Raw genomic sequence first — 14,402 nt, forward strand, 5'->3', positions numbered from 1 at the left:
ACGATTCGTGGCGTTGGGCTGGCTTGTCGATGAGTGACTCGCGAGACCCGTCAGGCATCACTCGCCTCCCCCTCCCCCTGACACCATCAACGACATTATTTACCTATTTAGGAAGCCATGTCTTTGATGCAGAGGAGCGTAGTGTTCCAGATCCGCCTCCGAAACCTCTGTAGGCGTGCTGGACGATCTTGTCTCGGAAAGATCGCGCCCTCGATCCCTTTGGAAAGAAGTAGCTGCAGATTCAACTTAAACACAAGTTGTTCTGAGCAAGCGAGAATTAGACATTGTCTAGACCAAGCCGACGGAGAGTGTCCGCTTTGAAGTGGGCCTATGTCAGTGCAAGAGCATATCACCGGTGAGCGGGAGGTTGATGGTATGACATGACCAGCCCTCTTGTGCAATTTGGACTAGACTGGGCACGCCCACACCTCCCCCCATCGTCTCGCCATGCCGTGTTCAAATCAAACTTCCAGGAAGTTGAGAACCGCCAACAGAGATGCGGTCCCAGAACCCGGGCAGCTAGGAGCTCCAGAACCTGGTCGAACACTCCCCTTGCAAGGTGCAACACACTTATTGGTGCAAGGCCTTACCACGGTTTCCCACGGTCTACGAGAAACCTCGAACGTACGTCCGTCCATCTTTGCTTTTTCCTCATGCCAGTTGACAAGTGAAGGCCCCCCTCTCCACTTCTTCCCTCTCTGGCATGACGCCATTGCAGGGCAAATATTCACCCAAGTCTGGCTCCTCTTCTCCTCCTTCTCCTCCTCCTCTTCCACCCACCCATCCATCCCCTGCGTGTGGTTTGGTGCTTGGTATGGTGGTGTCAAAACCTCAGTCTGCATATGGCGTCTAACTAGTCTAGCTGCCTCTTTCGATCTGCAACTGCAGGGAAACCCTGGCCCGGCCGGTGAAGGTATCAGACCTTGAGGCAATGTCCCCTCGTCTAGTTGACCAACAAGAATCGAGATTACTAGGAGGCGCGGATGTCACCGTGCTGTTCCGGCAGCCATGTTTGTGTGCAGATTCTTGTTCCCAACGGGACAACCGTGATGTCAAGAGCGATGACGGACGATGATGAGATGTTTGACAGTCCTGAGATGACCGATGGTTGGGACATAGGAGGCAGCAGAAAGGCACGAGAAGGAAGGACCCGAATGAGATGAGGTTCGAGACTGGCGACTTTTGTCGTTGGTGATAGGTTACTACGGTAAGTCTTGACGAACTAAAGAGGTAAGTGAATCGCACACTTCTCACTTTGAAATGCATTATCTGCAAGTTGCAAGACTTACACCCCCTTTCCCTTGTCAGGTGTGTAGCCGCTGCTGCGCGTGCTTGTTCGTCTCCTCCTCTTGTTGGAGGTGCAGGGTACGCTTGTTAGCCCTTGCTTGGCTCCTCCTCCTCCTCTTTCCTCCTTGCTTCGTCGTGACGCTTGTTCAGATGGCCCGGCATCCCGTCCTTCATGCAAAACCAATATCCAAGCACCTGGATCTATCTCCCAGACAGTGTATAAGAACTGGACGGCAGGAGGTGCACCTCGAAATCCTTCCGATCTGCCATATGAATCTTCATCCCATCGAATACGGCATCCTGTTGATCTATTGCTCGCTCTCAACCATCCCGTCGACGCCTCACCGTGTGTTTACCTGCTTCGTTATACGAGAGGCATCTTGTAGCTAATACTTGCCAGAGCATCTACTTGAGAAGAAGAAGCGATCACACCAAGAGAGACAACATCGTCCAGGAATCTAGATACCTGCAACATGGCACTCTCAGCCGCCGAACACCAAGCTAGACGACGACGCTCGACAGCCGCTCCAAGGCGTCGCATAGCCTCAGACCCATCCATCACACCTATCCCAAGACGCCCGAGGCTTCTCAGCAACCTCCCGAGTCAGCGCAGAACGTCTACACCCCCGATAAGAAGCCAGACATCCAGCCCCATCCAATCATCTACAACCGAATCCAGTCCGCCCACGCCAACCGTCGCCTTCTCTACCTTTCCAAGACCAGCTCTTCCCAGACCGTACCATGACTTTTCCCACTTCTTCCAAGCCATGTGTCCTGCCCTGCGAAACCGGATACTCGGACAAGTCGACTGGGACTCCCTACATGGAGGACGGCACTGGCGCAGTCAGGGCTACCAGCCATGGTACGCATCCGACTCCTGCAAGACGGCCTTTATCATCCACGTCGAAGGAAATTTCCCCAAGGTCTGCGGGTGGCCGGAGAAGGAAGAGAGCAAAGGGAGGAGAGAGAGCAGGAAGAACTCAGCAACAACAATGGAAAAGTCCCAGGAGGCCGGTACTACTACAGCTTCGCCCAAGGGGTACGGATGCTACCGCTGCCACACGATCAAGCCCGAAGCCGCCTTTGAGAAGCTGCCCGACTACTTTGTCGTGTCATCTGCCGGGTGTATCGTCGGGCGGTACGCAGGCAAGGCCGACGGCGACAAGGAGCAGTCGACGCTCCCGACGCTGCGGAGCGGGGAGGGCCTCCTGCGGCGCTTCTGTATTGAGTGCGGCGTGAGGGACGGGCTGTATGAGAAGAGGAAGCTCATTACGTCGTTGACGGAGGAGAGGTGGTCTGTCTGCGACTGTCGGCGTCTGCACTGGGTGCCGTCGAATGAGTCGTACATTGAGTGTGAGCACTGTCTCGTCAAGAGTGCTTTCAGACCGCCGGTGTGATGCTTAGGCAGAGATGTGCTTGCTAAGATGTTGCTGAGAGCTGAGGATGCTTGTCTGACTAGCTTGGGGCTTGTACTACAGAGTGGCTATTTGCGATTATTTGAAAGGGCGGTTTTTTCTTCATTGGTGTTATGGGCTCAGCCCAGATGGCGGCGGCTTCTTTGTCTGTACTTCCGTTTGTGGGAAGCGCATCTCATGCACTTGGCCGGAGCATGTCAGGCCACGGGGAGCTGGGAAAGCCGGCCGGGCCTTTTGTTGTTATTCTTATTGCGCATGTAGGGTGAGTGGTCGATGTCTCTTCACACTTTGACCGAAGGAAGCGCTTTCAACCTGGAGGAAAACAGGACTCCAGAGGGGTAGGGATAAGTGCGTTGTTAGATTGGGAAGGCGGCGCTTGATGTTTGGAATAAGTCTTGATTCAATCGAAACTTCTACTGATACTGATTTTCCCTTGCCTGCATTGTTGAAATCAGCTTTTTGATTCTGCGTGAGGGTTGCCCCCTCTTGATTTTTTAACGTGTCCTCCTCTCTAATGTCTATCCCGTCAACCGGTTCTTGTCTAGTCTATGTTCGTTCTTCTTGCTGATTTTGTTTAACTGTAGGAGAAAGAATGGTAGCGTTGAGCGAATGCTGGGCTCAGTTATATCCGGATCTGCCTTTCGGTGAAACGCCGTGGCCATGTTCGCGGGTCCGGTTGTAGCCGCTACGGCCCTGGGGGACTTCGCGTGACCGGTCACTACTTGAGGTTTTGACGTGGTGTGAGCCCTCGTTGAGTCTCCCGCTGGCGTCTCGGTGCCTTGACTGCTGGCTGGAACCTGGGCGGCTCGATCTACTTGAGCTTCTGTAGTCCATTGTGATGAGATCTGTTGGATGATATGAGTATTTTGCTCTGCTGACGCAACTCGTGTTCTGTATTTACCTGAAGGAGATCTTGCTTGATGTGAAGATGATGATTCCGAGTAGAACGAGGTGGAAAATTGGCTGGGTGATGAGCTATCAATGTGTCTGATGATTGAAACTGCAAGAATGTGATGAAGCAACTGCAGACAAGTGAGAAGACAGGCTCATTCTTATGTGTCGACTGTACGTGAAGGCGAGTAATTGATAACAGTGGACTGATTCAATCATGGGATGGTAGATAACGAAAGCTCGTCCTTTCGAAAGAGACGGGGACGTCCATGGCTTGTATATCTCCCCGGCGGGCTACACCCTGAGGGAAAGTTCTGCGGCATGGCATGGCATCCCATCGGGCCGTATGACGAAATGCCGAAGCGAGGACGATTCCTGGCTGCATGAGGGAACGCAACGAGAGCAAAGTGTAGAGCGAAAAAAGAGAGGCTCGCGCATTGCATTAGACAAGCTACTTGACATGTGCCTGCTGCGCATGTGGGCTTTACTCTTGTTGAGACTCGGCCGAGGACGTGATCCTCCGTCTGGAGTAGGGTCACCGCGGCATGGGTTCCTGGCGAGACCCGGTCGTTCTAGCTGCGTTCGATGATCGGACGTGGAAGCCTGGCGGGTCAAGACTATCCAAGGGGGTGGGAGAGGCAAAGCAACTGGTGGTTATGATACACCCTTCCGGGCACAAGACGGGCAAAGGAACCCATATGTAAATTGACGAGGGTAACACATGGAAAGCTGGGCAGTGAGTTCAAACAAGTTGCAACGATAAACGATGGATTGAGCTTGAACATCGGACCCGGAACCCTTCCTAGAGGGCAGAAGAAACATTGAACTTTGCTGCGTCTTTACCCAGTCGCCCAGTCACGGAACGAGGCGTGAGCTTTGGGCATGGCTGACCATGCCAACGGGTCTCCCGGCACGCGGGGCCGGACGGAGGAGAAGCTTTCTTTGCAACTCTGAGGCTCGGATAGACTCTCCATCGAATGGAGACCAGCACAGTTTCTTGTCGTTTCTGTTTTCCAAGAGTTCAACCCTGCCCCCGGTGCAAGTAATTCGCTCGTCTGTGGGCTCCCCGAAGTGTCAGTGCCGAGAAACAACTTTTCTCCCTCTCTCTCTCTCTCTGAACTCAAGGGCTAAACGGCCGATAGGGCGTCTCATCGAGTTTAGGAAATGCAGTGCGAAGGAACAAGAGGCGACTCCTGACGAAGAGCTTGAAAAGTGGGCATGGAAGGGTCCGAGTCGAACAGAACCCGCCGGTCTACCGGCTCCGGACATCGCGTGGGAAGTTCCATTCCTTCGGTGCGATCCTACCGATGTGGTACGTACATTTGTCAGCCACTGCTACCCTTTCAGCTTCCTGTTGTGGCTAATTCCATCGCTCTCGCTGACACCTCATGCTCCCTCTCGCGTACCCACGAACTTGACGGGATCTTCATGGATGCTCCTAGGCATAGCCATGGGTGCTCATCAGCCCTATCCCTATCATATTAAGCAAGGCTAAGCTCGACAGGATGAGCAACGTTTCTCATCAGACGTCGCTTTGCTTCTACGCATACTTCACCCCCCCCCCCCCCTGGACCGCGCGCTTTGCCTGCGATTTGTTTGAAACGGGGAGCAACGCCCGGTTTGTTGAGGGCGCTGCTCAAATCTGCGACGTACGCCTGGGCCCAAGTACCTTGTTATCAAAGAAAAGATTTCATGTGAGTCATAAGTACGAGAATACAGTTCTAATAAAACAGTGTAGTACCCACCTAGCACTTGAATCACAGAACACTTGCATTTAGCAGCATTGTCGCAATCGGCTCCGTCTTCCGGTTCCGGGTCTGCGTTGTAACACATGCAGAGCATAGCGGCGGCCGGTGCTGGCTTTTCTTCTTCTCACCTTCATCACCAGTTAGGTTTGCATTGTTTCATTTGGCAAGAACTACCTAAAGTGACGGCGAAGAGAAGCAAATAAATGGGCAACTTAGAAATCTACACTCAACGCGAAACTTTTCTTCTCCATCACTAGTCTGCTTTGCATTGTTGGCGTTAGCAAGAACTACTAAGAGTGACTGTAAGAGAAGCAAATAAATGGGCAACTCAGGGCAGGGTTTACATTCAGTGCGAAACTTCTCAGCTCCATCACCAATCCGCCTAGCGTTTTACGATGGAGGCCATCAACTTCACAAACTTCCCTCTCAAAATGATTCGCCCGCAGAGACAAGGTATGGCCCGCGATGACTTCTATCTCGACGTCCAAGTCCGGGCAAAACTTTGCATTAAGACATATAGCCTCAATGCTCTTTTAGACGTTAAAGCTGAGATTGTCAATAATATCCTCAGCCTGACCGAAACACTCGAGGTAAGTGCGACCTGAGACTGAGGAAGGACCAGGCTGACAGCTATTACACATAGAGAACCAAGGCCGAGTTTCTTGAGTTCCAAGCATTCATTAATACAATTCTTCCCCCTCTTCCTTACTCCCAGGTAACTTGGAAAACTGTCTACATCGCGCAAGGCATCGTGGTCGATGGCGATGTGGACGACGATGATGAGGAGGATGACGAAGACTTCGAGATTGAGGACGGCTACTACCCCGAGTGGCTGACGAGCTCAAGTGCTAGCAGCGTGACGTCTGAGGAGCCTATCAGCGGCTTCAGCAACATCGAAGCTCCGATCATTCTTCAGCCTGCTGAATTGCCACTCCTTACAACTTACAAGAACGCTTACGGCACCAAGGAGCACTTGTCGATCTTCTCGAATGAGTTCTTTGAGATTCGCAGATCCCCTACGGCTGGCTGGGGTGCATTTGCCGCCAAGAGGCTTCGTCAAGGCGACCAAATCCTCGTCGAAAAGGCGCTCTATCACGCCATCTACATGGACGTGACCAAGTCTGCTAGATCTTTGCCGGAGAAGGAGCGCCTGGTAGCCAACGACATGTTCGGCCATAACGGCCGGGAAGGAGAGACCCACGAGGAGGCGGTTTGGAACACGAACGCGTAAGTGAACCAACCGTACCGCTTTACCATCGACTTGCTAACCCTGAATAATGACAGCTTCGCGGCGTATGTCCCCGTCAAGTCCGGTACTAAGAGGAACTTGCCTGGTCTCTTTGCTATCGCAGGCCGATTCAACCACTCCTGCTCGCCCAAGGTTGATTACAAGTTCCGCACCAGCCACGAGGCATTGGTATTCACTGTCAGAGACTGGGTGATCGAAGAGGGCGAGGAGTTGACCATCTCGTACGGTCAAGATCCGTCGGTGCTCTACTACAAGTACGGCTTCATCTGCGAGTGCGGACACTGCAGCAAGTTCGACCCGCGCAAGTCTGAATGGTCCTGAGGCGACATCAGATCTTGGTCTTTGGCTACATCTTTGGCTACACTAATTTTTGCATCGAAGGAGCATTTGGACATCATGGTATACAGCGGAGGAGCTTCGATGCAAAGACGGGAGCTTTTTGGCAATAGATGGTGCGATTTGGTTCAGCGAGGAAAGTTGCGCAACTTCATCCATAGAGAGATGAATTATACCCTGCGCGCGAGACATAGACGCCCTTATTAGACGGAAAGGTTTTAAATTTTTTCCAATTTTGATTTTTTCCAATTTTGATTTTAAGAGAACGGATTCATCTTGACAATATGATTTGCCCAGAGTCTGGTGACTGCATACTTAAGATGTCCGCGTTGCTGAGCATGTACGCGAATGTACGTCCACGTTCGGCATTTACCCTCCAATGCGATGCGTTCCTTTGCAGAAGACTAGTTCCTGACCCCTAACATTGGATAAGTATGTAAGAACGAAGGCAGCTCCACTCTTACTCTTTATGAAACTCAACACAGCACACGGTTGAACACGTTCAACACCGGTATAGCGAGACACGGATATCCAGGGCACATCCACTTCGCCGTGATTCTCCACCGAAGACCGAGATCGACATACCACGGCGCGCCAACTTAAAATCCAAACATCCTTGGCCGGGTGTGAGTGCAGCGTACTTTGGAGAGGGGACTTGGAGAATCTAGGGGTTCATGTACCCCAAGTGCGAACGTTGCATCGTGCGGGGGAGAACCACATCGCCCGGCTGTGTGGCCGTTGTCGGTGCTTCGAGTTGACGTGGAGAAGCAGAGATGTGAGACTGGAACAACTCACATCGTAGGAATGATGAAACCCGAGTTCATGCGCCAGCAAGATGAAAACCATACAGTTTTTTTTGGTGATAGAGGCTTGCCTACCGAGTACCATATATCAAGTATTATGTCAAAAGTCCATCCATCTACACATCCCAAGCAACGAAAACATACATCAAGTCATCAGGTCATCAATCTTCTTCATACATTACTCCCACTTCAAACAGCACACTCCGCCAACTCCCCCTCCCTCAACGCATCAAGCAGCACTCTCGCCGTATCCCGATCCCCACGATCCTCACCGGACCCCGGCGCAGCAGAGTGCTGCGTAAGCTCGTTCCACGCCGTCTCGATCCACCCCCCGGGTCCATCGTGCCCCGGCATACCGTCAAAGTACATGCCGTCAAAGTCGCCAGCCACACTCGCAGACTGATCGTCCAGGGGAAAGGCGGCAAGGACCTCGGCCGCGAGACCATCGATCCCTTCTGATGGCGGGCGGTCTGCCATGTTGACGTCGCAGCTGCTTTGGTATTCGCCCCCGGTGCGCGGTGAAGTATCGTCCGTGACGCTGTCCTGGCTATGGCTTCCGGCCGATGTGGGCGATGTCGAGTCGTCATCTGATGGGATGGCCGCTACAGTTCCCGCCGGCTGCATTCGGAACAAGTTGACACGCATCGCCGCGGCGTCAAAGTCCGTCATACGGTCCTCGGCGTGTTCAGCAGCCTCGGAGAACCCCCCGCTCGCATCCCGGCTTGCGTCCCTACTCTCGATTCGCTTACGCTCGAGGAGCGCCTTGAGAGGATTGAACCCCCCCGTGAAGAGGCCCCGGAGACTGACTGGGAAGTCACCGTCCTCGGGAAGCCGACCTTTGCTGAGGGAGAGGTCCATCGTCAGGGCTAGGCGGAGGTAAGAGGAGGGTTGAGAGGCGAGTATGTCGGTCCAATCTGCGATGACTGCGCCGCCGGGGGTGGCGTTCGCAGATTCCCCTGGTGCTGGCGATTCGATCTGCGCCAAATTGACAATGTGCCGAATCGTCTCGCTGACCCAGTCGACGCCATCGTACTGCGGTTGGTAGGTCTTCATTGCCTCTATCAGGATGTTCAAGCGATGTTGCTTGAGCGCTGATTGTGTGTTGGGGTCGAAGGATCGTGAGGAGGCCGATAATTTGACGTCGAGGATGTGCAGGACCAACGGCAAAGCGGTGCAGGCCACAGCGCTGATGGGTAACCATCGTGCGAGTCGAAGATGAATTAGTTCCTTGAGACACTCTGTTACCCCGGAAGCCGCATCCTGAAGCTCGTGTCGGTTCTCTCCAATGATGATGAGATCGGAGGTCGGGATGGCGTTGAACGATGGCGCCGCGGCGGTGATGGCGAGGTGAAGGACTTCGTGGTGACTGAGAACAACTCGAGAGGAACTGAGCAGAGGTTAGTGACCGTTAGTAAGGTTGGATCCAAGGAGCAGCTTACTGATAGTACATGTACATCAAATTGGTGTATAATATCACTGAGTCGTGTTGGAATTCGTTTCCAGGAGCCTTCATCCTCGCGACAGAACCGCCACCAAACATGGGGAACCTCATCGTCACGCCCTTGTACCATCTCTGTAGCGCAACTTTACACACTCGTACCTTGTCCTGTTCTTCGGCTCGCATTTCTCTGCCCCATCCCGGCCTATCGTCGAGCGGAAACACCAGGATGAGGATGTCGGTCAGCACGACACAGAGCTCGACTAGTTGCTCCAAAATCTCAGCCAAGCACCGTTTCGTGCCTGGGTTGTACACTCTGCTCCTCTCAGTCTCACCCGCCAAGTCCGAATACCCAAGACTTTCATTAGCGTCAAAAGTGAAATGACTCCGCGTGATCTGCAGACTGCGGCGGAGGCCTAGACCGACAATTCGATCGCGAATGATACAGCACCACCAGAGCCGCTTGAGAAGGTTGCGCTTCTTGGGAGATGCTGTGCGGGTGGCGTAATGATGGGCTTCGACCATTTTCGCATTTTGAATCGCGATGGAGAGCCACGCTGTATTAGATTTGCGGAAAGCCGGGGACGTAGGCGAAGACCAGAAAGAGAGGAGGAGTGAGGCCTGTGAGATTGCGAGGGGAGACGATTCGGATTCGAGGTCGTAAAGAAGCTTGGCCCGTCTGTAGAAAGCGGCGCGACAGGCTCGTACTGTGGGAAAGCCGAGAGTCTTGATAGTCTGGCGGGAGACAAACTATTTGATGTCAGAATTGCGTACTGCGAAGCTGTAAGATTGACTGGAATGACGTACGTTGCAACACGCGAACAGCATTGCCTGGAAGACGAGCAGTGAGAGCTTTTCGCCAGCCACGTAACTGGTAGGATTCACACAGTAGAAATCCCAAAAGTCGCCCTCATTGATCATTGGCAGCAATGGGTGCACATGCAAGAAATACTGCTGAACAAACTCGTCCAGAATGGCGCGCGTTGGCACCCTGAGACATCCCTGGAGCTCCAGATAGTTCACGTCCTGTGGTGGTATTCCGTGAAGATTACCCAGTGCTAGGAACGGGTAAAAGGAGTATGTCACGTCTATCCCCATTGTGTTCTGTTGTCCGGCGGTATATGGCGTCGTGAAGGGTTGATTGTTCAACGGTAAGGAATTGGAAGGAAAAGCTTCGTACGTGCTTGTCGACGCGACCGAAGGGCGGGCGTGGTGACCACTTGGCTTGGGATGCTCATGCTGAACATTGCTGTTACTGACCACCGGGCTCTTTGGTCGATCGGTGGCTGCTGGTATTGTGATGTCGTCGCCGTGTGAATGATTGCAGGTTTGTGGCTGGGCGTCTGATTCGTTTGAGGGAATAGGCCGAGAATCGTCGCTCGTTGCTGTGATGGGATCTACGACAAGAAGTTGCTCGCCGGCCTCTGCGTCGTACTGCGGATATGCGCCTTCCGCATTGTCGACGCCATCTCTTTGTTGTGCTCTTCTACTGTTCGCCGGGTTAGTATTACCAACGAGGCAGGATAAGATTACAGTTCACTCACAACCGTGACGCCCGCCCAGTGACAACACAGTTCTCACTGTCGAGGTAGCAGTTCATACATGGGCGACCTCGCTGAGACACGTCGCATCTGACTTTGCGAGCGCGACATGATAGACAGGCTTTTGGTGCGCGCTTGCGGACCTTGGTTTGCGACTTGGGCTTGGAAGCTTCGGGAGGTGTGGTCTCAGATGCCATTATCTAGACGTTGGATCGCGCAAGGAGGGTTCTTCACTGGGGATCCGCAAGATAAGGAATTGGAGCAAGGGGAAGGTCGTCTACAGAGACCGGGTACGGGACCAGATGACGCGAAAAGAGTTGAAAAAGTTGAGATTCCCAGACCTGGGCTCAGCGACTTGACCAAAGACGGAAGACAGGAACACTTTGCGGGGTGTGGGGAAGAGGGGAAAGGCTTGCAAGGCAACTCTGGAGTCGAAATTCTGGGGTCTGGAGCCGTCGACGATCCTTTGACGCTAGATGTCTGGGGGACGGCGTGGTGGTGGACACGACGACACGGAGTTCGAGCCTGAGTTGGCATCCTGCAGAGCCGGGAGCTGTGACCAGGGGAAGCTATCATCCAAGCCTGTGCCGGGTCTGTGTCGGAATGATCGGAATCGGCCTTCTCTCTTTCAATCTCCTACTCCGACTCGTCTCTTCCGTCGACTTGGCACAAACACTAATGATCTGTAATCCGCTCACCCTCACAGAGTCACAGGGAACTGCATGCCGAACGGGTAGTGCTTTACCTTGGACATGGGGCTAGAACTTGGGGCCGAAGACTGCGAAACTGCGAAGTGGAGGGTTGAATTTGACATAGCAAATGAGAGTCAGTCAATTCGAGGACATCTCTTTGCCGACCGCCTCTGCCGAGTCGCCGCGGCGACTTACGGTCACTCAACATAGAACTCCACAAGAGCTCGGCGATGCAGACCAATCAAACATGATGAACCTATTCCCCGACTGACGGCTGGGGTCGAGTCATTAGCGTCATCATGGACGATGAGCCCCGAGCTTTCGGAGTTCTTCCGCCCAGCCATGCCAGGGACCACAGAACGCGGAATTAAAGAGAGACACACACCTCGCAGGCTCACACTTCTTTACGTCAATGGCCCTTGTTCGGTGGAGGAGCTCTTAGGATGAAATGATGTATCGTATCAATGCGTACCACCGCCAATTCTGACTTCTGACTAGGACCGCCACGATGCTTCTCAGTCAGAATCCAGAATCAGATTCGGACGACGATGAAGAAGACGACTCCTCGCTTTCGATTGGCTTGAACACCCAGTCGCCATCATCTTCCCTCAATAAGCACACCTTCACATCACCGACAGCTTCATCCAGTCCGTTGGGCACATCCATGCCATCGCCGACCTTTGCGAGAATCGAGGCATCGATCCGACAAAAGAGCATCGGCAACGAATCGCTTTTCCACACCGATATGCCGTCGCGAGCGCCTCTGATGATGGTGTGAAAGAGGTGGTAGATGCTGATGATGATGAGGCCTGTCGGGAACAACATCCACATCCAGTCTACGACAATGACCTGAACCTCCACATACGCACGTCCGGTATATCGATGTCGGTCCTTGCCCCGAACTTCGCCGTGGAGTCGTACCTCATTCGTCAGACTGATGCTAAATCGGTCAATCCATTCCGGCAGTTTTTCTCTCGCGTTGTAGATCCCTTCGGCCCAAACTGACGAAAAGTTGATGGTCGTGTTCTGCTTCTCGTACGTTGTCTCGACAAGCGGGTCTACGAACCTCCGCAGCGCAACCAATGCTTTTTTGGAGACGCTGTATCTTGATTCTGGTGCAGTGTGCATGGGTTTTGGGATATCGACAAATACGTATTCGTCCCCGTGCGCGCTGTTGCTCAGTTCAAACCGCGTCGTGGGCCAACGACAGGTGATATTTTGCTTAAGGTGGCCCTCGGTGATATTGAAGTCGAAGCTCTTCATGCAGAACCACAGGGCGCATTCCTGAGCAACACTTTTCGTCTCTCGCTTGCTTTTCCTGACCCACAGGACGTCGAAAACGGATATGTATGTTTGTGTCGTTGAATTGAATCGGTGGATAATGCCCTCCGATGCGGCCGTCTTGAATCGCTCAGTGGTCGGGGCATTTCGGCTGATCTCCACCGACGTGCCTTTGGGCAAGCTGTACCGGCACGTCTGCGACTTGTCGGTACATATAGTCCTCATTTCAAGAGGATTGCATTCGCCACAGACTGCCACAGTTGGTATGATGGGCCACGTACAGTTGATACCAAAGCAATCGAGATCAAGGGTTTTGACATCCACGGAGAGGATCCCGCTGTATACAGCGGCTTTGGTGGTCACGTTGAGGACCGGTACTGCTACGCGTTAGCGAGTACTATACGTGTCAAGCGATGCACCGCCACCTACGTGGATCAAGGCCGCGGGAGACAGTGTAGTCCTACAAATCGCTTCTCTCGGGTGCCGCGACTTCGGGTTGGTCGATTTTTTGTGACTTGCCCTCATACCGGTAAAGCTGCTGGGAGGATGCCTCGAGTCCGTGAACAAGGATAACAATCAAGGCGCCGATACAAGCAAGATGTCTGGCACGCTGTCAGTCAGCATGATACCCGGGGCAAGGAGAACAGGCGTTCCACGGCTCTACCTTCCTCTCAATCGCCACAAGAGATACAGGCTGCCCCAAAGTCCGCGCGACGCCTCGTCGTATATCTTGAAGTCTTCCAACCTGGCTCGGCTGTCGTTGGTGCGACGTTGCCGGGCTTCAGATACCCATATCCAGGCAGACTGGCTGATGGAGGTTTCGACAATTCCACTCATGGCGACGCGAACGCAGGTGAACATGGCTACAATGATGACATCGAAGTCGAGATTGCCATTCATCAGTTGGGGGATCGGCTCGTTGTTGTAGGTCTTGAAGATGATTCCTAGGACGATGGCTCCGATAACGCAGACTGCGACTAGGCGGTATTCGTCATTCCACCATTTGTATAGGGACTTGTAGTCGCTCTTGGGAAGTGGCCGCGGGGGTCCTTCTTCCGTGTTATCGTCATCGTCGACTGCGCCATCGTGCTCACTTTGCTGGAACTTTACTCGCTTCCGAAGGGTCTTACATGGGCGGGAGCTCGTGGCTGTGGGTCGAGAGGATGATATGTCGTTCGACATGGAGAAGGATAGAGGTGTATTCCAAATCTATAGTATACTTAAAAAACAGGGTGGTCAAGAGGATCCTGGTCAGAGATGACCTGGCAATAGAGGAAAGATGGAATGCGACGAGAGTGACTGATGCCTGATGCAAAGGTTGACGGTCGAGGGCATGGTAGATGGATGATGTTGGCGGGAGGTTCGAGTCGCATCATCCGCCTCAGGCTCCATGCCCTCCAGTAAGTTGCCTCATGTACCTTAGAGATGTTCCATTTTGAGAATGACCATCATCACCCCAGCCGTTCTTTCCCTTCGAAATCGACGTCTTTTAATGGGAAGGAAGAGCGGTTCTGGGGAATCAAGCCACACCTCCACTTACACGAACATGTGGCTGGTGCCGAGCTCATTGAGGGGTCGCGATAAGGCACAGGGGGAGGTGGCCAATGAGACGATGACGTTGACATGCCTCTGTTCAAACGGCAAGCAATGCATTTGTTCCTTTAAGAAAACAAGAATTATCTCAATCCTTCTGTTTGAAAGCCAATTTACAATAAGTCAAA

The 14,402-nt window shown here is 53.1% G+C and overlaps 6 protein-coding genes across 6 annotated transcripts; 2 read left to right on the plus strand and 4 right to left on the minus strand.

Moving 5' to 3' along the window:
* Window positions 1-937: 937 nt before the first annotated feature.
* BDP81DRAFT_438525 (uncharacterized protein) lies at window positions 938-2,078 on the minus strand. The gene is made up of 3 exons (XM_060591325.1): window positions 1,688-2,078; window positions 1,317-1,633; window positions 938-1,230 (listed from the first exon to the last, which is right to left on the minus strand). Exons 1-3 carry the CDS (start codon window positions 1,844-1,846, stop codon window positions 1,203-1,205), a joined length of 504 nt encoding a protein of 167 aa, XP_060440012.1. The 5' UTR covers window positions 1,847-2,078; the 3' UTR covers window positions 938-1,202.
* On the plus strand, window positions 2,055-2,684 carry BDP81DRAFT_410308 (uncharacterized protein; the record flags this gene model as incomplete). The annotated part of the gene is made up of 1 exon (XM_060589118.1): window positions 2,055-2,684. One exon carries the CDS (start codon window positions 2,055-2,057, stop codon window positions 2,682-2,684), a length of 630 nt encoding a protein of 209 aa, XP_060440013.1.
* Window positions 2,685-5,736: 3,052 nt separating this feature from the next.
* On the plus strand, window positions 5,737-7,063 carry BDP81DRAFT_410309 (uncharacterized protein; the record flags this gene model as incomplete). The annotated part of the gene is made up of 3 exons (XM_060589119.1): window positions 5,737-5,931; window positions 5,985-6,568; window positions 6,626-7,063. 3 exons carry the CDS (start codon window positions 5,737-5,739, stop codon window positions 6,909-6,911), a joined length of 1,065 nt encoding a protein of 354 aa, XP_060440014.1. The 3' UTR covers window positions 6,912-7,063.
* Window positions 7,064-7,655: 592 nt separating this feature from the next.
* Window positions 7,656-11,044, minus strand: BDP81DRAFT_115590 (fungal-specific transcription factor). The gene is made up of 4 exons (XM_060581539.1): window positions 10,712-11,044; window positions 9,975-10,653; window positions 9,169-9,917; window positions 7,656-9,116 (listed from the first exon to the last, which is right to left on the minus strand). Exons 1-4 carry the CDS (start codon window positions 10,903-10,905, stop codon window positions 7,919-7,921), a joined length of 2,820 nt encoding a protein of 939 aa, XP_060440015.1. The 5' UTR covers window positions 10,906-11,044; the 3' UTR covers window positions 7,656-7,918.
* Window positions 11,045-12,234: 1,190 nt separating this feature from the next.
* BDP81DRAFT_284586 (uncharacterized protein) lies at window positions 12,235-12,897 on the minus strand (the record flags this gene model as incomplete). The annotated part of the gene is made up of 1 exon (XM_060583019.1): window positions 12,235-12,897. A coding segment is annotated over one exon (663 nt), but the record flags the coding sequence as incomplete, so codon positions are not given.
* Window positions 12,898-13,141: 244 nt separating this feature from the next.
* BDP81DRAFT_398975 (uncharacterized protein) lies at window positions 13,142-13,863 on the minus strand (the record flags this gene model as incomplete). The annotated part of the gene is made up of 2 exons (XM_060588525.1): window positions 13,142-13,283; window positions 13,346-13,863. 2 exons carry the CDS (start codon window positions 13,861-13,863, stop codon window positions 13,142-13,144), a joined length of 660 nt encoding a protein of 219 aa, XP_060440017.1.
* Window positions 13,864-14,402: the final 539 nt, after the last annotated feature.

Source organism: Colletotrichum phormii (assembly GCF_030913505.1).
Source record: "Colletotrichum phormii strain CBS 102054 chromosome Unknown BDP81scaffold_26, whole genome shotgun sequence".
Taxonomy (NCBI): domain Eukaryota; kingdom Fungi; phylum Ascomycota; class Sordariomycetes; order Glomerellales; family Glomerellaceae; genus Colletotrichum; species Colletotrichum phormii.

Coding starts and splice junctions, on each gene's coding strand:
- BDP81DRAFT_438525 (XM_060591325.1), bottom strand. CDS start 1,846: ATGGATGGGTCTGAGGCTATGCGACGCCTTGGAGCGGCTGTCGAGCGT. Junction 1,634..1,687: donor CTTCTTCTCAAGTAGATGCT/CTGGCAAGTATT, acceptor AGGTAAACACAC/GGTGAGGCGTCGACGGGATG. Junction 1,231..1,316: donor ACAAGCACGCGCAGCAGCGG/CTACACACCTGA, acceptor CGATTCACTTAC/CTCTTTAGTTCGTCAAGACT.
- BDP81DRAFT_115590 (XM_060581539.1), bottom strand. CDS start 10,905: ATGGCATCTGAGACCACACCTCCCGAAGCTTCCAAGCCCAAGTCGCAA. Junction 10,654..10,711: donor ACTGGGCGGGCGTCACGGTT/GTGAGTGAACTG, acceptor GGCGAACAGTAG/AAGAGCACAACAAAGAGATG. Junction 9,918..9,974: donor TGCTGTTCGCGTGTTGCAAC/GTACGTCATTCC, acceptor GACATCAAATAG/TTTGTCTCCCGCCAGACTAT.